The sequence below is a fragment of the Melanerpes formicivorus genome, unplaced genomic scaffold, assembly GCF_026170545.1.
Source record: "Melanerpes formicivorus ecotype bairdi unplaced genomic scaffold, bMelFor1.0.p_v2 SCAF_13, whole genome shotgun sequence".
In the NCBI taxonomy this organism is placed as follows: domain Eukaryota; kingdom Metazoa; phylum Chordata; class Aves; order Piciformes; family Picidae; genus Melanerpes; species Melanerpes formicivorus.
In genome coordinates this window covers 1,313,661-1,335,171 of record NW_027142365.1, presented here as the reverse complement: position 1 = coordinate 1,335,171, position 21,511 = coordinate 1,313,661, and the positions used below count along the sequence as shown (strand labels likewise).

The 21,511-nt window shown below is 59.7% G+C and overlaps 1 protein-coding gene across 4 annotated transcripts; it reads right to left on the bottom strand.

Moving 5' to 3' along the window:
- Positions 1-149: 149 nt before the first annotated feature.
- Positions 150-21,487, bottom strand: KIF9 (kinesin family member 9). 4 transcript variants are annotated; one of them, XM_068145796.1, is made up of 21 exons: positions 21,402-21,487; positions 20,890-20,986; positions 19,831-19,996; positions 19,455-19,561; positions 18,194-18,418; positions 17,266-17,349; positions 17,059-17,151; positions 16,154-16,301; positions 14,956-15,020; positions 13,365-13,442; positions 12,281-12,349; positions 11,283-11,387; positions 10,417-10,472; positions 9,553-9,643; positions 8,369-8,487; positions 7,529-7,708; positions 6,663-6,871; positions 5,438-5,617; positions 2,790-2,905; positions 2,257-2,361; positions 150-1,305 (listed from the first exon to the last, which is right to left on the bottom strand). In XM_068145796.1, the coding sequence occupies exons 2-21, from the start codon at positions 20,983-20,985 to the stop codon at positions 1,198-1,200; spliced, it is 2,400 nt and encodes a 799-aa protein (XP_068001897.1). In that variant the 5' UTR covers position 20,986; positions 21,402-21,487; the 3' UTR covers positions 150-1,197. The 4 variants fall into 4 exon arrangements, with proteins under 4 accessions (XP_068001897.1, XP_068001899.1, XP_068001900.1 ...); XM_068145798.1 differs by having other exon boundaries at positions 150-1,197; XM_068145799.1 differs by having other exon boundaries at positions 16,154-16,238.
- Between the last annotated feature and the right edge of the window lie 24 nt (positions 21,488-21,511).

The window sequence follows — 21,511 nt, the reverse complement described above, 5'->3', positions numbered from 1 at the left end:
ACCCCAGGGTGGCTCCCAGGTCAGTGGCCAGCTGGGCCAAGCCCAGGATCTCCTCCAGGATCAGCCCCCCTGGGCAGTGCCTGTCCCCAGCCCCGGGTGACATTCAGAGGGAAGTGCCACAGAAGCCCTGAACCTGCTCCTGTCCCTCAGCAGTTTATTTCACCTCCAGCTTCCCAAAGCCCAGGAGATCTCCACAGGCTGCTGGAGCACCCCAGGACACCCAACTGGGTTTGGGGTGCTCGGATGGGAACCTCAAAGCCACCTGTGCCACACCCCCAAGGGACCTTTCCTGCCTTTGTTTTGGGGCAGGTTTGGGACCATGGTGTGGGCAGCAGTGGCTCAGGGACTTGCAGGGATGGAGTGGAGGAGCACCCAGGTGAGCACTTCTCTAGGTGCCCCTCCCTTGACTCGATGATCTCCAGAGGCCCCCTCCAGCCCCTACTACTCTGGGACACTTCTCCATCCTGTCCAGATCCCTCTGGATGGATCCCATCCCTCAGGCATGCCACTGCACCACTCAGCTGGGTGCCATCTGCAGCTCTGCTGAGGGGGCCTCAACCCCCCTGCCCCTGTCCTGGATGAGCCACCCAGGGACACCACCTGTCCCCCAGCTCCATCTGGACATCAGGCCTTTGACCACTGCCCTCTGGATGTGACCAGCCAACAGTCCCCCATCAAACCCATCTCTCCAGAGCAGCTCCAGAGGGCTCCAGGGCAGCTCCAGAGGGCACCTCCAGAGGGCACCAGGGCAGCTCCAAAGGGCACCAGGGCAGCTCCAGAGGGCTCCAGAGCAGCTCCAAAGGGCTCCAGCGCAGTCCAGCCAGACAACAGCCAACACTCTTCCCCTCTCCGTCGCAGAGCCACCCCATCCAAAGCGTCACATCACAAAGACTTGGTGCTCCACCAGGAACAAGCCCAGGAGCCTTCAGGTGGGAGGGGAGGAGGCAGGAGCAGCCCAGGCTGTCCCCAGGACTCTCTCACCTTTCCCAGAGGTGTTCAGCAGAGCAGCTGTTGCCCTTTGCGCTCCTTGGCTGGCGCTGGGTGCCGACAGCAGCGGGGGCAGCCGGCGTCTGTCACTCCAGCCACACGAGTGCTGGCTGCTTGCCTTTCTCCTACTGTTTATTTCTGATGGCTCTGCGGTGGACAGGTCCAGGAGGCACTTCCTGAGGGCTGGGTTCCATGCTGAGCCCCAATCTCCTACACAGGATGCAGGAAGGAGAGGGCTTTGCTCTCCCCAGCAGCGGCGCCGGGCCCACGGCTCCGCCGCATCTGCCCGAGGGCCAGCGTGGTCCTGGTGTAGCTGTGCTGGTGACAGGGAGCCAAGGAGAAGTGTGAGCCTCAGCTGGCTTCCAGGGCAGAATTCCCACCTGGAAAAGGCTTCTTTCCTGGAAACCAAACCCAGCCCACCTTCCACAGTGGTGCTGGGAGAAGCTGCCCCCCAGCAGCCCCATCACTGGTGGGGGAGCAGAGGAGCAGGAAGCTTGGAAGAGACCTCTGAGATCATGGAGCCCACCCATGAGCCCAGCACTGCCAGGGCACAGCTCCAGGGCTTGGAAACCCCTCCAGGGATGGGGACTGCACCACTGCCCTGGGCAGCCTGGGACAGACCTGCACAACCCTCAAATTGTTCCTCATGTCCAACCTAAACCTCCCCTGGGGCAACCTGAGGCCATTTCCTCTGGCCCTGTCACTTGTTCCTGGGGAGAAGAGACCAACCCCCGCTGGCTCAGCCTCCTTGCAGGGAGTTGCAGAGAGCCAGAAGGTCTCCCCTCAGCCTTTTCATACTTCAGGCTCAACAAGTCCAGGTCCCCAGGATCCCAGCAGGCTCCAGAGAGGGTCCAAGAAGCTGTGGGAGGTTCTGAGCACTGGGAGCCTGATTTGGAGATGTTTTGCTTGGTGGTCAGTGATGTAGCTGAGCAGCCCTGTCCCTCACAAACCCTTCATCTCTCTGAAGCCCTGCTAAGCTGAGGGCCTTGCTGGGATCTTATGCTAAGCCCTTGCCAGGAGGGGACGAGAGGTGAGCAGCACTGAGCTTGGTTTTTAGCAGAAGAGCAGCACAGGGTGGAGCCTTTCCATCAGGGAACATCTGCAAGAGCTCAGTTACTCCACAGAACCAAACCAGTGTCCCTCAGCAGGACACAGCCAGAATGGCAGAGTTCTGCCAGTGGCCTGCAGCCCACCCAGCACTGGGGTGCAGAATCCCTCTCCCAAGGTGCATCAGCAGAGCAAAGTGGGAGGGGGTCCAGCCAAGGCTACCTTCTGATCTGCCTTCCTCTTTGCCCTGTAGAAGGAGGCTGAAGCTGGCCAGGCTGGCAGCATGGTCTCCTGCAGCCTCTCAAACTTGTCCTGCTCATCTTCCTCCTGTCAGCAGAGAGAGAGAGCTCATCCAGGTGGGCAACACACAGCTGGGGGGGTGGAGGCCACAGAATTCTACCACTGGTGTGGTTGAAGATGTTCCAGCCCAACCCTTCTCTACCTCCACCAAGGCTGGGGCTAAACCATGGCCCTCAGCACCACAGCTCTGCCTCTTTGAAACACCTCCAGGGATGGGCATTCAGCCACCTCTGGGCAGCCTGGGCCAGGCCTGGAGAACCCTTTCAGGAAAGAAGTTTCTTCTAAAGTCCAACCTAAACCTCCCCTGGGGCAAGTAGAGGCCATCTCCTCTGGTCCTGTCCCTGCCTGGCTGCAGCCTCCTTACAGGCAGTTGCAGAGAGCCAGAAGGTCTCCCCTCAGCCTCCTCTTCTCCAGGCTGAACTTCCCCAAAAGCTCAGAAGCCAGAGACAGCTCACCAGACACATGACTCTGTTGATGGGAATCATTCCAGGTCTGATGTGGCCCCCAGGCTTCAGAGCCTCCTGCACATCCTTGGGGATCAGGAAGGACTCACTGTACCAGATCTCAAACTCTGCAGAGCAAAGCAGGGAGCAATGAACAGGGTTGTGATGGTCCAGGGGCCATGGGGGCACTGCTGCTGGCTGCCAGCCTGTGCATCAGCAGGGACCTTGGTGCTCCTAAACCCTCAGATGGGAGCTCAGTGCTCTTAGCAAGGAGCTCAGAGGTCATAGAGTCATAAAAAGGTTTGGGTGGGGAGCTTCAGAGCTCAGCCAGTGCAGCCCCTGCAGCCAGCAGGGAGAGCTGCAGCCAGGGCAGGCTGCTCCCAGCCCCAACCAGCCTGAGCTGCACTGTGCCAGGCATGGGGCAGCTCCCAGCTCCCTGGGCAGCCTGGGACAGGCTCTCACCACCCTCATGCTACAGAAGATCTCTCCCTTCTCTCCAGTCTGACTCTCCCTCTCTCAGCTCAAACCACCACCCCTTGGCCTGGCCCAGCAGGCTCCAAACTCTGTCCCCAGCTCTCTGCTCAGCCCTTGAAGCACTGAAGGCCTCCAGAAGCTCTCCCTGCAGCCTTCTCCTCTCCATGCTGCCCAAGGCCAACTCTCTCAGCCTGGCTCCCAGCAGAGGGCTTCCAGCCCTGCCAGCGCTGCTGTGGCCTCCCCTGGCCCTGCTCCAGCAGCTCCCTGCCTGTGCTGAGGGCTCCAGAGCTGCCCCAGCCCCGCAGGGGGTCTCAGCAGGGCTGCTCTCCAGCCTGGCTGGATACCAGGGATTGTCCCAACCCATGTGCAGGGCCTTGGCCTTACTGAACCTCATGATGTTCAGGCAGTCCCAGCTCTCAGGCTTGTCCTCTCCATGCTCTGGAGTTTCAGACTGAAGGAGGTCAGCCCAAGGCCGGGGCACTGTCAGCTGTGCAGGGCAGGCTCCTGCCTGTCCTTGCAGCCTGGGAGGAGGCTGGGATGCGGCAGGGCGGCCCCGGGGCCGGCGTCCCGGGCTGGAGAGAGCTGTGTGGCCAGGAGATGGCACTGCTCCTGCATCCCCCCCACTGCCCCTGCATCCCCCCACTGCTCCTGCATCCCCCCCACTGCCCCTGCATCCCCCCACTGCCCCTGCATCCCCCCCACTGCTCCTGCAGCCCCCCACTGCCCCTGCAGCCCCCCACTGCCCCTGCATCCCCCCCACTGCTCCTGCATCCCCCCCACTGCCCCTGCATCCCCCCACTGCCCCTGCATCCCCCCCACTGCCCCTGCATCCCCCCACTGCTCCTGCATCCCCCCCACTGCTCCTGCATCCCCCCCACTGCTCCTGCATCCCCCCACTGCTCCTGCATCCCCCCCACTGCTCCTGCATCCCCCCACTGCTCCTGCATCCCCCCCACTGCTCCTGCATCCCCCCACTGCTCCTGCATCCCCCCACTGCCCCTGCATCCCCCCCACTGCTCCTGCATCCCCCCACTGCTCCTGCATCCCCCCACTGCCCCTGCATCCCCCCACTGCCCCTGCATCCCCCCCACTGCTCCTGCAGCCCCCCACTGCTCCTGCATCCCCCCCACTGCTCCTGCATCCCCCCCACTGCTCCTGCATCCCCCCCACTGCTCCTGCATCCCCCCACTGCTCCTGCATCCCCCCCACTGCTCCTGCATCCCCCCACTGCTCCTGCATCCCCCCACTGCCCCTGCATCCCCCCACTGTCCCTGCAGCCCCCACTGCCCCTGCAGCCCCCGGCCTCCACGCTCCGAGCGCTCCCTGCTGAGTGGGCAGCGGCCCTGGGCGTCAGGTTTCAGTTCCAAATCTGACGCAGAACAGCCGCTTGCCATCCCATAATAGCCAGCGAGAGCAGGTGTGTGAGGCACATCGCAGCGAGTGGGAGAGGCCACAGCCCCGGAGAAGGTCCCAGAGGGACCCCAGGGATGGAGCTGCTCTGTGCTGGGAGTTGTGACAGACAAGCAGGGGCAAGAGAGAGCTCTGCCCCTGCTGAACCTGACACAGCACCACTGCCCCCTGAGCCTGCTTCCAGCTCTGGGATGCCCTGCTCCCTCTGGGATGAGCCTGGAACCCCAGCAGGAGGGGTTGGGAGGCAGCTCTGGAGCTCCCCCAGCCCACCCCCTGCTCCAGCAGGGCACCCACAGCACAGTGCCCAGCAGCACAGTGCCCAGGGGGGGTTGGAAGCTCTCCACACCAGCAGACTCCACAACCTCTCTGGGCAGCCTGGGACAGGCCTCCAGCACCCTCACAACAAACAACTTTCTCCTCCTGCTCAGATGGAGCCTCCTGGGTGCCAGTCTGTGCCCTCTGCCCCTTGTGCTGTCCCTGGGCACCACTCAGCAGAGCCTGGCCCCAGCCTCTTGCCCCCCCTGCTCCCTTCAGCTCTTGCTGAGCATTGCTCAGCTGCCCTCTCCTCTTGCCCAGGCTGAACACCCCCAGGTCCCTCAGCTGCTCCTCCCCAGATCTGTTCTTCAGTCTCTTCCCTAACTTCCTTGCCCCTCTCTGGCCACACTCCAGCCCCTCAATGTCTGCCACATGTCTGTGAGGTGCTCCAGTGCTGAGCAGCTCCCCAGCCCCTCAGCTCTGCTGGAGGCCACTCAGGAGCTGTGCTGGAGAGGCAGTACCTGAGATGAGCCTGGTCCTGCACTGGTCCACCAGGTGCTGGCAGTACTGGATTTCTGCCTCCAGGTCCTTCAGCTCAGCATAACCAGACCTGTACTCCTTCTTCAGGTCTCCCAGCTTTGTGATGAGTAAATACTCCTCCTCATCAATTATGGTCTGTCCTTCCTCATCAGCATACTCTCCTGGAGGGCAAGAGAGGGAAAGGAAGGTTTCTGATGAGGGTGGAGAAGGAGAAGGAACAGTCCTGGAAGCACAGAGCAGCTACCCTGAGGGCAGCCACCCAGCTGACACTGCCTCAGCCACACTCTGCAAACGTTGTAGGAGTGCTGTGGGGCAGCACTCACTGCTGAACTCCTGACCCTGCTGAGAGTCAGGGAATGGCAGAGGTCCAAGGGAGCTCTGGAGCTCCCCCAGCCCACCCCCTGCTCCAGCAGGGCACCCACAGCACAGTGCCCAGCAGCACAGTGCCCAGGGGGGGTTGGAAGCTCTCCACACCAGCAGACTCCACAACCTCTCTGGGCAGCCTGGGACAGGCCTCCAGCAGCCTCACAACAAACAACTTTCTCCTCCTGCTCAGGTGGAACCTCCTGGGCTCCAGTCTGTGCCCTCTGCCCCTTGTGCTGTCCCTGGGCACCACTCAGCAGAGCCTGGCCCCAGCCTCTTGCCCCCCCTGCTCCCTTCAGCTCTTGCTGAGCATTGCTCAGCTGCCCTCTGGGGCTACTCTGCTGCAGGCTCTCAGCCCCAGGGCTCTCAGCCTTTGCTGCTCCCAGAGCTGCTCCAGGCCCCTCAGCAGCTTCCCAGCCTGCCCTGGGCTCTCTCCAGCAGTTTCCTGGCTCTTATGAACTGGTCCCAGTCCTCAATCTGCTGCCCACACTCTTCATGCTCCCCAGGACACCCTTGGCCTTGACCACAAGGGCACCCTGCTGGCTTATGGGCAGCTTGTTGTCCACCAGCACTCTCAGGTCTTTCTCCACAGAGCTGCTTTCCAGCTGTTTCCCCTTCCAGAGGTCCCTTCCCACCCCCAGCATGCTGGGATCCAGGGGCTCCTGCAGTGTGGCCAGGGGCAGCACTGCCCCTGAGTGCAGCTCACCTCACAGGCATGAAGCAGGAGCCAAAGAGAGGACTCAGGTGACAAGAGCCTGCCAGCAGCAGTGGCCCTGTGCTGGTCTCAGCAGCAGAGCTGCCCTCTCCTGCCAGGCCCCTGCTCAGTCCCCACACAGCCCTCACCCTCCAGGCAGCGCAGCTGCTGCCGTGCCTCCAGAGTCTGCTGGGCCCCTTCCATCTCCCTCCTGATGGAGTTGATCCTCTGCACCACAGCTCTGCTCCTCTTCCTCCTGGCCAGCAGGATGCTCTTGTTCTCCTTGAAGATCCTGCTGATCTCACTCCCAGCCTCCTGCTTGAACAGCTCAAATGCCACTGGCCTGGCTGGAGGGGAGCTGTGATGGAATCCAAGCACAGACAGACATGGGGAGGGTGAAGCAGCTCAGCACCAAACCATGGCCCTCAGCACCACAGCTCCAGAGCTTTGGAGGCCCTCCAGGGATGGGGACTGCACCACTGCCCTGGGCAGCCTGGGCCAGGCCTTCACAACGCTCAAGGGCAAGAAATTGTTCCTCAGGTCCAACCTACACCTCCCCTGGGGCAACCTGAGGCTGTTTCCTCTTTCCTGGCCCTTGTTCCCTGGGAGCAGAGACCAACCCCCCCTGGCTCCAGCCCCCTTGCAGGTCATGCAGCTGTCTTCAAGGCAGAAGTCATCTCCTGGTGTTCTGATGGGGTCTAGAGACTTCTCAGTGAGGAGGCAGCTGCTGCACTTTGCACTCTCAAGGCCTTGCTCTCAAGATGCCTCCACTGGAGAAATCAATCTTGACAGTCACTGATGTTCCAAACCCACCTCACACCCAACCTACACTGCCCTTGGGCAGCATGAGGCCATCTCCTCTGGCAGTGCTGGGCTAGCAGTTGTCTTGATGATCTCATGGAGTCTCTCAACCCAACTGATTCCATGGCTGTGCTCTGGAGCAGGCAGGGGAGGGGGCAGGAGGTGTAACCCCCCTCTGGCCAACAGCACCAAGTCCCTTCGAGGGAAAGCTTACCTGGGCCTCTGGAGGTCATCCCCAGCAGCTGCCCTGGGCAGCTCTGCATCAGTCTCTGCTGCATCCTGGTCCTTTGTTCCCTCTTTCTCCTCCAGATCCTTGGTGGAAGTTACCACCTGACCTTTTGTTGGTGAAATCCCATCCAGACCTTTGCCAGGAGAGCTCCTGACCCCTTCCTTCCTGGCAGGGGGGAGGAAAGGTGAAGCAGAGTCATTCATTTCTTCCCAGCTGGAAATGGGAACCAAATCCCCCTGCAGGTGCCAGCTCTGCTGACTGAAGCCTAACAATCTGATGTGGCAGTGAAACAGCTACTGCAAGGAGCAAGTACAACCTGGTTCCCACTTCCTAGAGTAGAGGAACTTCCTTGGACCTGTTCCAGGCCAGGCTGGATGAGCTCTTTTGGTCACCAAAGCAGTTCTAGAAGCTGCCAGCACAGAGCCCTCGAGGTGCTCACTTCTGTTCCTCACTGTAAGGAATTCCTTCCTTCCCCCTCATCTGAATCAGAGACTCATGGAAGGGTTTGGGTGGGAAGGGAGCTTCAGAGCTCAGCCAGACCAGGCCCTTGCAGCCACATCTGCAGCCAGAGCAGGCTGCTCACAGCCCCAACCAACCTGAGCTGCACTGGTGCCCAGCTCCCTGGGCAGCCTGGGACACCCTCATGCTACAAAAGATCTCTCCCTTCTCTCCAGTCTGAATCTCCCTCTCTCAGCTCAAACCACCACCCCTGCCTCCAGCAGCTCCCTGCCTGTGCTGAGGGCTCCAGAGCTGCCCCAGCACTGACCAGAGAGGAGCAGCAAAAGCATCAGAGCAAAGGGAGAGCTGCCTGGCTGCTCAACTCACCAGGGCTCTTTGGGCCTCCTGGGCTTCTTCTTCCCAGGCTGTCTGGATGCAGTGGCAGTCCCAAAAGCCTGATCATGCTCTTCATCCACCAAGCAGCCATCCCCATCAAGCAGCCCTGCCTGCAGGCAGGGAGAAAGAACACATTGCAGCTGTACCTCTCTACTTCCAAGCTACACAGCAGCTCGTTCCCCCTGCTGTCCCCTCTGGTCTGGAAACCTCTTGGGAGGGAAAATGCTTCACACATGGAAATAGACTGAGCACAGAGCCCGGGGTGGAGGCCACAGCTGGGCTTCAGGCTTCCATGGCACACACTGACCTTGCTCTCCATGGGGCAAAGAGGTGAGCATTGGAGGCCTTTCTCATTTCCAAGCTGGGTTCATGAGTCCAAGCTGGGTTCATCATTCCAAGCTGGGTTCATGAGGCCAAGCTGGGTTCATGAGGCCAAGCTGGATTCATGATTCCAGGCTGGGTTCATGATTCCAAGCTGGGTTCATGATTCCAGGCTGGGTTCATCATTCCAAGCTGGGTTCATGATTCCAAGCTGGGTTCATGATTCCAGGCTGGGTTCATCATTCCAGGCTGGGTTCATGATTCCAAGCTGGGTTCATGATTCCAGGCTGGGTTCATGATTCCAAGCTGGGTTCATGATTCCAGGCTGGGTTCATCATTCCAAGCTGGGTTCATGATTCCAAGCTGGGTTCATGATTCCAGGCTGGGTTCATGATTCCAAGCTGGATTCATCATTCCAAGCTGGGTTCATCACTCCAAGCTGGGTTCATGAGGCCAAGCTGGATTCATCATTCCAAGCTGGGTTCCTGATTCCAGGCTGGGTTCATGATTCCAGGCTGGGTTCATCATTCCAAGCTGGGTTCATCATTCCAGGCTGGGTTCATCATTCCAAGCTGGATTCATCACTCCAAGCTGGGTTCATGATTCCAAGCTGGGTTCATGAATCCAAGCTGGGTTCATGATTCCAGGCTGGGTTCATCATTCCAAGCTGGGTTCATGATTCCAGGCTGGGTTCATCATTCCAAGCTGGGTTCATGATTCCAGGCTGGGTTCATGATTCCAGGCTGGGTTCATGATTCCAAGCTGGGTTCATCATTCCAGGCTGGGTTCATGATTCCAGGCTGGGTTCCTGAGTCCAAGCTGGATGCTGGCCCAGCCCCAGCAGCAGTCCTTACCTCCTGAAGAGCAGCCAGGGCAGCCAAGTCAGTTCTGTCTACCAGGATGTACTTGCTTCGAAACCTGGCCTCCAGCTCATCCTCCTGGTGCCTGGGGCAGCAAACAGCCTGTCAGCCTGGTGTTCCAGCACCACTGCCATGTTCAGACCTCTGACAGCTGCCAGAAGCAGGCTTCCAGGGAAAACCAGCTTCTGCCTGCAGCCTACTCCCAAACTCCACCTTGCTCTTCCCTGATGCCCTGAAGCTGCTTGGCATCACTTTGAGGATTTTTTCCCCGGGCTCTCATTCAGCTTCTCCCCTTTGGCCCCAAACCCAACTTCCATCATCCACTGAAAACATTTCCAGGTGCCCAGTTCCCTGCTGTCTCCTATCCCACACCACACAGAGGAGAACCTCTCACTGGGAATAGCCACAGGGACCTTTGATCCTGCTCCTTTGAACTGTTTTATGAGCTCCCTCTGCTCTCATCCCTAAACCCTCTGGTGGCTTTCAGAAGCTGCTGTGGAGAGGCCCCTTCCTAGCTCACCCTACAGGCTTTGGTTTTCCTTGTACTGTGGAGATAAGCTCTCTGGGCAGGGATTCTGGACTCAGGGATGCTCAGGGATGGTGCAAGGAGGTGAAGTTTAACATCAACCCCTGGAACACGATTTAGGAGCACTGAAGGGTAGAGGCACTATGCAAAGGGCCAGCAGAATTGGTCCAGGATTGTGCTTGCAGCTCCAGGGTATTGCCTGCACTTCCCAATGGCATCATGGTGAGTGTGGGAAAGCTTGGTGGACGTTCTAGACCTTACTGTGAGATGCATCAGCCTTGGGAATAGAACCAGAGGATGCTTTGGCTTGGCATGGAGTGAAGAGCTCTCACCTTAGGATCAGTTTGAACTGCTTAAACACTTCCTGGACTTGCCTGAGGTTCAGGACCTGAGGAAGAGAAGTGTGCAGTGAAGCTTCAAGGGTCTACTGGCCTTGTGCTGGCCTTGTGCTGACCTTGTGCTGGCCTTGTGCTGAGCTCATCTGGTTTGCATAGAATCATAAAGAGGTTTGGGTTGGATGAACTTCAAAGCTCAGCCAGTGCAGCCCCTGCAGCCAGCAGGGAGAGCTGCAGCCAGAGCAGGCTGCTCCCAGCCCCAACCAACCTGAGCTGCACTGGTGCCAGGCATGGGGCAGCTCCCAGCTCCCTGGGCAGCCTGGGACAGGCTCTCACCACCCTCATGCTACAAAAGATCTCTCCCTTCTCTCCAGTCTGACTCTCCCTCTCTCAGCTCAAACCACCACCCCTTGGCCTGGCCCAGCAGGCTCCAAACCCTGTCCCCAGCTCTCTGCTCAGCCCTTGAAGCACTGAAGGCCACCAGAAGCCCTCCCTGCAGCCTTCTCCTCCCCAGGCTGCCCAAGCCCAGCTGCCTCTGGTGGCAGACTGGACACAACTTGGCAGCAGACCTCCCAAAGGCTGAGTGGAAAGACCAAAACATTGCCAGAAGCTTCAAACAAATCAGTTTAGCTTTCAGGACTGAGGAGAAGTCTGCTCAAGCATCCAAAGAGAAACCCCAACCACAAATGGAATGAGAAGAAGGAGAGAGCCCTTAACAAGCCAAAGGGAAGAACTGAAGTACAGTGCTGAAGAGCTGTGGGGGTTAAAGCCAGGCTCTGCACAAGGCAGCCTGGCTGCTTCTGTCCCGGTGTGACAAGGAAGCAGTCAGCACTTCAGTCCTTCTCCACTAGCAGCCAACTTACATCAATCTCATCAGTGGCTCCTGCAAGGTATTGATGGACCTGGGCCTTGATCTCTGCCCTCTGGCTGTCACTCAGAGGGTCATAACTCACAAAAAAACGGTTTGCCTGGGAAAGAAAGCAAAGGAACAGCTGAGTGCAGGGAGGGACAAAGAGCTGAGAGTGCTGGGCTGCTGGACACCTGCCCTGCCCTGGGCACTCATCATCATCTCACTGGGATTCATCATCTCAGGCTGCAGGAGATGGGACCTGGGGGTGGCTGACAACAAGGAATTGCCCTTCAGGTCTCACCTGAGCAAGGGAAGGCTTCAAAGGCCTTACAGAAACATCTGCAGTGGCTGGGGACTGAAGCTACCACAGGGATGGGGGCTTCACGGCTTCACTGCTGGAAGCAGTGGAGAAACTGTGGGCTGCCCAGCTCCAGAGAGCCAGGGAACTGCTGGAGAGAGCCCAGGGCAGGCTGGGAAGCTGCTGAGGGGCCTGGGGCAGCTCTGGGAGCAGCAAAGGCTGAGAGCCCTGGGGCTGAGAGCCTGCAGCAGAGCAGCCCCAGAGGGGAGCTGAGCAATGCTCAGCAAGAGCTGAAGGGAGCAGGGGGGGCAAGAGGCTGGGGCCAGGCTCTGCTGAGTGGTGCCCAGGGACAGCACAAGGGGCAGAGGGCACAGACTGGACCCCAGGAGGCTCCATCTGAGCAGGAGGAGAAAGTTGTTTGTTGTGAGGGTGCTGGAGGCCTGTCCCAGGCTGCCCAGAGAGGTTGTGGAGTCTCCTGGTGTGGAGAGCTTCCAACCCCCCCTGGGCACTGTGCTGCTGGGCACTGTGCTGTGGGTGCCCTGCTGGGGCAGGGCCTGGGCTGGGTGAGCTCCAGAGCTGCCTCCCAACCCCTCCCTGCTGGGGTTCCCCAACACAAGCACACTGGACACTGTGCTCACTGCTCCCACTGCAATCCAAAGCTCATGTCACAGCCTTAACTGGGTCCTGCCTAAGTCACACAGCCTGCTCCTTACCAAGCAGTCCTGGATGGCCAGCTCCTGCTTCAGCAGGGTGATCTCCTTCTCCAAAGCCCTCACTGTCTCCTGGCAGGAAGACAAAAGGGAGAGTAAATGTTCCAATGGTGCAGCATTGCTGGGGAGCAGCTCTGCAGTGGCTGCTGGAGAGCAGCCTGGCTGTGCACCAGCTCCCCTGGGTTTCAACCAGCAGTCTGGCTCTGGAGAGCCTTTGGCTTCTGATCAGCTCCAGCAGCACAGCTTCTGGTGTGCCCTGGGTGTGCAGCCTGCAGAACAAGCCTCCAAAGAGCCAGCTGGTGGTTGGTTTGGTGCTGCCCTGCTCTGCTACTGCAGGAGCCAGCAAGCCCTGGACTGTGAGAGAGTCTCTGGACAGCAAAGCAGTCTGGAGGTTTCCACCCTGAGCCTTCCAGAGTGTTCCAAGAGGAGAGAGCCTGCTGGGGTGTCTGGATCTCCACACCATGGAGCAGCTGCAAGGATTCACTGTTTGCAAAGTGCCTCCAGAAAGGGATGGGCACACAGATCCCCTCGGGAGAGCTGCTCTGAAAGGGGCTGAGAGCTGCTCTTGGAGAGGCAGGGGGGGGAGCAGGAGGCTGGGGCCAGGCTCTGCTCAGTGGTGCCCAGGGACAGCAGAAGGGGCAGAGGGCACAAACTGCAGCCCAGGAGGTTCCATCTGAACAGGAGGAGAAAGTTGTTTGTTGTGAGGGTGCTGGAGGCCTGTCCCAGGCTGCCCAGAGAGGTTGTGGAGTCTCCTGGTGTGGAGAGATCCCAAAGCCACCCCCTGTGGAGCAGCCCCCAAGGGAATCTCTCTTCTCAGGGCAATTGAAGGCCTGCAGCTGAGGGCAGTGGCACAGGCCAGGGCAGATGTGAGCACCAGGGTGCCTGCAGCCTCCTGCACTTCCCAGGTGACCAATGGAACCTCAGTGACAGAGCTTGGCTCTGAGTCCATTGTGCCAGCTGCCCAAGTTCAGCAAGGGTCACCTTGGGAAATCATCCAACCAGTGAACTTCCTTTTGCTGTTTAAAGGCATTACCCAAAGTCTGCCCCTGAGGCAGAGCTGCCCTCTCCCACTCCCTCCTCCACTTGCCTCTGGGTCATGGATCTGATTGATGAGTGGCTCTGCTGTGATCTGTTTCATTCTGGCAGCAAAACGAAGAGAGGCCAGCTGGAAAAGAGGAGCTGGAGTGACTGCAGGAGCTGCTGCTGAGGGGGTCCTGCCCAGAATCCAGCCCAGCAGCCCCCACAGCACAGCAACACCAGAGCTGTCCAGCTGCAGGGAGCAGCATTCCTCATTCCCAGAGCTCCCAGCCCTCCCTGGTTCCCGGGGATGAGGCAGCTCCAGGTGGTGTCTCTGTCCTCCCTGCTCTGCCTGTGGACAGCTCTCTGTGTGCCACAGCTGCCAGTGCTCAGCACAAGCTGACACAGCCTCAGCACTCCAAATCACACAGCATCCAGGGTGGAGGGCTGGGAAGGGACCCCTGGAGATCAGCCAGCCCAAACCCCCTGCTGCAGCAGGGCACCCACAGTATCTTGCCCAGGATCACAGTGTCCTGCTGGGTTTGGGGCAAGGCCCTGGGAATCCTCCTCCTGATGCAAAGTGCAGCAGCTGCCTCCTCACTGAGAAGTCTCTAGACCCCATCAGAGCACCAGGAGATGACTTCTGCCTTGAAGACAGCTGCATGACCTGCAAGGGGGTTGGAGCCAGCTGGGGCTTGGTCTCTGCTCCCAGGGAACAAAGGACAGGACAAGAGGAAACAGCCTCAGGTTGCCCCAGGGGAGGTTTGGGTTGGACAGGAGGAGCAATTTCTTCCTGGAAAGGGTTGTGAAGGCCTGGCCCAGGCTGCCCAGGGCAGTGGTGCAGTCCCCATCCCTGGAGGGCCTTCAAAGCTATGGAGCTGTGGTGCTGAGGGCCATGGATGTGAGGAAGAAGTTGTTCCCCATGAGGGTGGTGAGAGCCTGGCACAGGCTGCCCAGGGAGGTGATGGAAGCCTCAGCCCTGGAGGTGTTTGCAGCCAGGCTGGAGGTGGCTGTGAGCAACCTGCTGTGGTGTGAGGTGTCCCTGCCCATGGCAGGGGGTTGGAATGGCTGAGCCTTGAGTTCCCTTCCAGCCCTGCCAGTTCTGTGAGTCTCTGGTTGGTTTAGTGGTGACCTGCAGTGCTGGGAAGAGATTTGTGTAGCATGAGGGTGGTGAGAGCCTGCCCCAGGCTGCCCAGGGAGCTGGGAGCTGCCCCATGCCTGGCACCAGTGCAGCTCAGGCTGGTTGGGGCTGGGAGCAGCCTGCAGCTCTCCCTGCTGGCTGCAGGGGCTTGGCCTGGCTGAGCTCTAATGGTCCCTTCCCACCCAGAGCAGCCCATGACCCTCTGATTCTGTGCTTGGAGCTGCTCATGCTCAGTTCCAGGCTCTGATTTGGCCCAGGCCACTCATTTGTTTGCTTCACAGAACCACATAATCAAAGACCTTTGAGATCCCTGAGCCCAGCCACAAGGCAGAGTGGTGAGAGCAATCTGCTCCCAAGCCTCTGAGACAGGACTCAAGCCTTAGCCAGTGCTGGTGATGAATGAAGCAGGAAGGCTCTCTGGGAATCCTGCCACAACCCTCCAGAGACTCAGCTTCAGACTGAGCTGGGGCCAGTTCCAACAGCAGGAAGAGCAAGACTTGAATTCTGCAGCTCAACTTACAGTCTCCTGCACATGTGCAGCTTCCCCACAGATATTGGTCACCAGCACAGTATTGCAGTTTCCTCCTGGGGGAGAAAAAGGCAAAGGAATCTAATCTGGAGCTGCTTTGGTTGTTTCCCTTTCTGGGAGGTGTTGTGTTGTGTGCTGACTAAGAGAAAGCAGCAGCAAAGGAGAAGGTTTGTAGGCATCCCTCTGAAGTTCTGAGGGGTATAGGATTGGTGACAGCAGCTGGAGAGGAGCCAGAGAGTGCCCAGGGGGCCAAGAAGGCCTCCAGCAGCCTGGGCTGGAGCAGCAGTGGTGTGGGCAGCAGCAGCAGGGCAGGGATGGTGCCCCTGGGCTGAGCTCTGGGGAGGCCACAGCTCCAACCCTGGGGGCAGTTTTGGGTCCCTCACTCCAGGAAGGACATTGAGGGGCTGGAGAGGGACCAGAGAAGGGCAACAAAGCTGGGGAAGGGTCTGGAGAGGAGCAGCTGAGGGAGCTGGGGGTGCTGGGGCTGGAGAAGAGGAGGCTGAGGGGAGACCTTCTGCAAGGAAGCTGGAGCCAGGTGGGGCTTGGGCTCTGCTCCCCAGGAACAAGTGGCAGGACCAGAGGGAACAGCCTCAAGTTGCCCCAGGGGAGGTGTAGGTTGGACAGGAGGAACAATTTGAGGGCTGTCCAGGCCTGGCCCAGGCTGCCCAGGGCAGTGCTGCAGTCCCCAGCCCTGAAGGGGCTTCCAAGCCCTGGAGCTGTGGTGCTGGGGTCATGGGTTGGTGCTGCCCTGGCAGTGCTGAGGGCCATGGTTGGTGCTGCCCTGGCACTGCTGAGGGCCATGGTTTGATGCTGCCCTGGCACTGCTGAGGGCCATGGCTTGGTGCTGCCCTGGGGCCATGGTTGGACTCCATGAGCTTAAAGACCTTTTCCAACCCAACCCATTCTGTGTTTTTCTGTGACCCTGAGGCTCTGTGAGTCCCTGCTGGCAGGGTCAGGCTCAGCTCAGTGTGGCATCTCCTGCTGGTTCACTCCCTGGGGAAAACAGTCGCACTCGATGGGCTCAGAGGGCCTTTCCAAGCAGCACAATTCCATGATCCCATGAAGAGCAGCCAGCCTCTGAACCGTGAGGAGCTCCAGGGGCTGCCCGGGGCCGGCCTCAGGAGCGGCCGCGCTCGCCGGAGCTGCTCGCCGGGAGCTGTCCGGGGCTGGCCCCGCGGCCGGCGCTTACCCAGCGAGTCCTTGAGGACGTGGGTGAGCTTGCTCTGCCGGAACGGGACGTGCTCCCTCCTGGGGTCGGCCAGGGCCCTCACGATCTGCTCCAGGAACGACAGAGACTTGTTGATGTAGGTGGCTTCCTTCAGAGTTTGGCCTTCAGACTGCAATGACAGCCAAGCAACGCAGCTCCCACCGTGCCCACCTCTGGCCGTGCCACGGGGCAGAGCACACCACAGAGGACACAGCCCTGCCTGGCCAGGGGCAGTTCATGCAGGCCCAATGATCTAGGGCCTGCCTCAGGTGGAGAACAAGCTTCCAGACCCCTCAGCTGTGCCAGGACCTCTGGCTCTCCTGCTCAGAGGGTAAATCATGGACTGGACTTGGTGCAGGAGGGTTAATGGTTGGACCCCCCCACCCTGAAGGGCTTTTCCAACCTAAATGTTGCTGTGGTTCCTCCCTGGGTCAATACAGTTTCCACTCCTGATGTCACCCAGGACCTGAGCAGCTTTCAGCTCTTCACCCTGGCTGCTCTAAAAGCTCCAAGAGTTTGCCTGCTGTGGCCACAAATGGAGGATTTACACTGTCCCCCCTGGAGTGCAGGTGAAAAGCAAGGGATCCTCTGGCAAATTCTCCACTCAGGCTGCCAGAGGGAGCCTGGCCCAGGGTGGGAGGGATGTGCAGGGTGGGGGTGACACAAATGTGGGCTTAGAAACCACACACAGCAGCTGCACACAGCAGCTGCACACAGCTGAAGCACCCTCTGCTCTGCTCTGCTCTGCTCCTGGGGCTCACAGCTAGCCACAGCTCCTCCTGCTTCTCACTGGCTGAGTTTTGGGTTGGGGAGCCCACCACCACCCCCCCCTTCACCTCCCCCCTGGTGATTCCTGAAGCCTGCCAAGGAAGGCTTCTGTTGCTTACTCCTGTCTTGCTCAGCCTCTCTGAGCCTGCCAGATCAATCAGGTTGATTTTGGAGTGGATGCATTTGACACCTGAGGACTGCCTGAAACGAGACTGGGGAGAGAAGAACAGAGACTGTTGAGCAGACACAACTGAAACTGAGTGAAAAGCAGCCCTGGGAAGATCCTCAGCCCCTTGAGGCTCAGGAGGAACTGCTGGAGCTCTCACCTCGAGGTAAATAGTGAAGATGCAATGAGATCTGGAGGAGTTCTTGTTCAGAGTGTGCTCTGCCATCACCCTGTTGGTCTCACCCTGCAAAAGAAGTCAAAGAGGGTGAGGGAAAACCCCTCAGCTGTGGTGGAGTGAAGAGAGAGAGTCCCAGAGTGAAACAGCAGCAGCTCCAAGCTCCCACTGCAGAGCCTGGCAGGGCTCACTGGGGCAGGGCAGGAGGCAGAGCAGGGCAGGAGACAGAGCAGGGCAGGGGGCAGAGCAGGGCAGGGGGCAGAGCAGGGCCTGGCTGTGCTTCAGGAAAATCAGAATCTCTTCTGCTTGGAAAGCCCTTTAAGATCATCCAGCTCAACCCTTCTCTAACTGCCCCAAGGCTGGGGCTAAGCCATGGCCCTCAGCACCACAGCTCTGCCTCTCTGGAACACCCCCAGGGGTGGGCATGCAGCCACCTCTGGGCAGCCTCTTCTAAACTCTGAGACTTCTTTCTGGGAACTTTCTCTTAATATCCAAACTGAACCTCCCCTGGGGCAACCTGAGGCCATTCCCTCTGGTCCTGCCACTTGTTCCTGGGGAGCAGAGCCCAAGCCCCACCTGGCTCCAGCCTCCTGTCAGGGAGCTGCAGAGAGGCAGAAGGTCTCCCCCCAGCCTTCTCTTCTCCAGGCTCAACACCCCCAGCTCCCTCAGCTGCTCCTCCCCAGCCCTGTCCCCCAGACCCTTCCCCAGCTTGGTTGCCCTTCTCTGTACCACTCCAGCCCCTTCTTGGAGTGAGGGTCCCAGGATTCCCCCAGGGAGATGATCCCTGCCCTGGTCCTTACGCTCCAGACCTGTCACCAGCTCCTGGACCTCCACGGTGTGGCCACCCACCTCCTGCTTCACAGCCAAGCCTGGGGACATACTCAGACGAGGTACCAGACTCTCTTTTCCTTGCCTGGAAGAGAAGGCTGAGAGCATCCTCCTCGCGGCTGACGGGATGGATGGACAAGCCCTTGACACGGACCCCCTGCGGGCAATCCAGCAGCGCCAGCGGCGCGGCGCGGCGCCCCCTGCCGCCCGCCCCGGCCAGGAGGTCCACCAAGGTCTCCTTGTAGATTTCCAGGTAGGATATGCTGACAGTGAGACAGCCCTCGGGGGAAGGGGCAGTGGCTTTGAAGACCTGCACAAAGACCAAGAGTTTGTCAGTGGTGCCAAGAGTTCAGGAGCAGAGCTCTTGCCTGCTCCTGGCTGTCCAGAGGAGAAACTTCTGCCTCTCTGGGCAGCTCTAAGGGCATTTTGTGTGTGTGGGGGGGGCTGATTCTCTGGGTGCCTGACAGGGTTCTGTCAGCTTCAAAGTGATACCACAGCGTGTGCCAGCTTTGCAAGCCACACTTTGGGAGGCCTGCTGAGACTTGGGAAACACCAAAAGTCACTTAGGCAAGTCAGGAGCATGGAACAGGAACAAGGTCTGCACAAACTGCAGCCCAGGAGGTTCCACCTGAGCAGGAGGAGGAAGTTCTCTGTGGTGAGGCTGCTGGAGGCCTGTCCCAGGCTGCCCAGAGAGGTTGTGGAGTCTCCTGGTGTGGAGAGCTTCCAACCTCCCCCAGGCATTGTGCCCCTGGGCAGTGTGCTGTGGGTGCCCTGCTGGGGCAGGGCTTGGGCTGGGGCAGCTCCAGAGGTCCTTCCCAACCCCTCCCTGCTGGGGTTCTGGGATGTGTTTTAGAGGCTTCTTCATTTCTTTAATGAGCATCACTTAGAGAAACTGAAGGGGGAAAAGATCTCTTCCTTCTCCCCAGTCTGAATCTCCCTCTCTCACTGCAAACCATTCCCCCTTGGCCTGGCCCAGCAGGCTCCAAACTCTGTCCCCAGCTCTCTGCTCAGCCCTTGAAGCACTGAAGGCCTCCAGAAGCTCTCCCTGCAGCCTTCTCCTCTCCAGGCTGCCCAAGCCCAGCCTGGCCTCCCAGCAGAGGGCTTCCTGCCCTGCCAGCACTGCTGTGGCCTCCTCTGGCTCTGGTCTCTGTCTGTGCTGAGCACTCCAGAACTGCCCCAGCCCTGCAGGGAGGTCTCAGCAGAGCACAGCAGAGGGGCAGAATCCCCTCCCTGCCCCTGCTGCCCACCCTGCTGGGGCTCAGCACAGGCTGGGGCTGGGCAGGCAGTGCTCAGTGCTGGCTCACCTCCAGCTCCTCACCCCCCAGCCAGCACCCTGCCCCCAGGACCTGCTGCAGAGCTCGGGGGATGATGCCTCTGTGCTGGTACTCTGCAGTGGCTCCTGTCATGGTGTAGGTCTTGCCAGCCCCAGTCTGCCCATAGCACATGATGGTGCCTGGAGAAGATTGCAAAAGCAAGAGGTGAAAGTCAAAGGGGGAACCTTTGCAGCTCTCAGGGGGGACAGCAAGAGGATCCCTTCCCTAGACTCACAGAATGGCTTTGGGTTGGAAGGGATCTTGGAGTTCATCCGGTCCCAACTCCCCTGCCAGGGGCAGGGACACCTCCCACCAGCCCAGGCTGCTCAAGGCCTCACCCAGCCTGGCCTGGAGCACCTCCAGGAGGTGCCAGCCTCCCATGTCTCAACATAAGGCAGCAACACACTACCATGGTAACCCAGCAAAGCTTCAGCCACCAGGCTTCTAGCCACAGCCTCGTAAGTCAGCTCCTGGGAGGCGTTGTGGAGGACACCATCCAGGCAGAAGGACCAGTCAGTCTGAGTGTTGTTCACAGGCCCCTTCTTGGCATCCCTTTTGATGTAAATGTCTACAGTCTGGAAGCCAGAAAGAGAAGCAGATCACTTCAGTAGCCACTAAGGCCTTCAGCTGAAACATCAATGCCCACTGAAAACCTGGAGGTGAGTGAGAGTGGAGCACAGGTAATGGAATTTACTGCCCCTGCTGGCTTGTCCTGGTGCCAGAGGTCCTACCAGAGGGGAATGTGGCCAGGCTCAGGCCTAGCTGGCAGTGCTGGGTCCCATTCTGTGTCCCAGGGGAATTGCTAATTAAGCAACAGAGAGTAAAGGAAGGAAGAGAAGGGGGAATAGAAATACTGCTCCATGGGAGACCTTCCAGAGGCATCAAATGGTTTGGGTTGGAAGAGACCTTTGAGATCATTGAGTCCAACTGTTAACAGCACTGCCAGGGCAGCAGCAACCATGGCCCTCAGCACCACATTGCCAGGGCTTGGAAACCCCTCTAGGGATGGGGACTGCCTCACCCAGCCAGCCAGCCTAGGCCAGATCCCTCTGCAGACCACTCTGCCCCTCCAGCAGAGCAACACTCCCACCCAACTTGGTGTCACCTGCCAACTGACTTAGAACCTCAGTCCCCTTGTCCAGACCCTGGGTGAGGAGGTGAAAGAGAACTGGCCCCGGTGCTGATCCCTGGAGAGCTCCACTTTGGAACACTCCCTGGGGTGGAACTGTGCTTTCCCCTGGGAAGTCCTCAGGGACCAGTCAGTCCCAGGCCTTCTGGGGATCTCCCTCTGCTGCCTGTGCCACAGAGTCTCATTCACCCTCTGAGACACAGCCCAGAGCAACACGTGGATCAACAGGCTCCCAAAAGGGATGTGTGGCCCTCAGGAAGAGGAGAACCCTCCATTTCTGTGGGGAAAACGTTCATCCAGTTCCCAGCCTTCCACACTGGCCGTGTCTTCTCCCTCTACCTTGTTATCTGGCCCAAACTTGATCATATCCTGAGCAAAGGCAGCTGCTGGCTTGACTCGCACAAAGGCACGGATCCTCTTCTCTTCTGCGTCCATCCTAGCCAGAGAGGGAGACAAGGGGGCACTCAGCCGCCCAGAACGCGAGGGGATGGCTTTTGCCGGGAGGCAGCGAGCCCCTGGGCAGTCCAGCTTGAAGGCAAAGCCCTGGCAGACGCTCAGCCGCAGCTTTGGTCCTTTACGGAGGAGAGCTGCGGGCAAAGGCTGGGCGGAGAGCCTGCGCAGCGTGGTGCTGCTGGGCCAGCCGAGCACCTGGGAAGAGAAGAAGGGCCTGGCTGCTCCTCGTCTCCTCTGGCGCCCCAGGCACAGCAGCGCAGGCCGGCAGGAGGCTTTCTCCCTCCTCAGCAAGGTAAGCGCCCAAGGAGGAGGCGCAGCCCCGCCGGGGCAGGGGGCGGCGGCGGGGCCCTGAGGAGGAGGGAGGGGACTCCCGAGGGCGGCCCCCGCGCCTCACCTACCTGCGCCTCTTCCTCAGGCGGGCCCGGCCCGGGGGAAAGGGGAGCGGGCGGCGGCGACGCCGTCACCATGGCAACCGTCACTTCCGGTCCGCGCCGGAAATGGAGGCGGC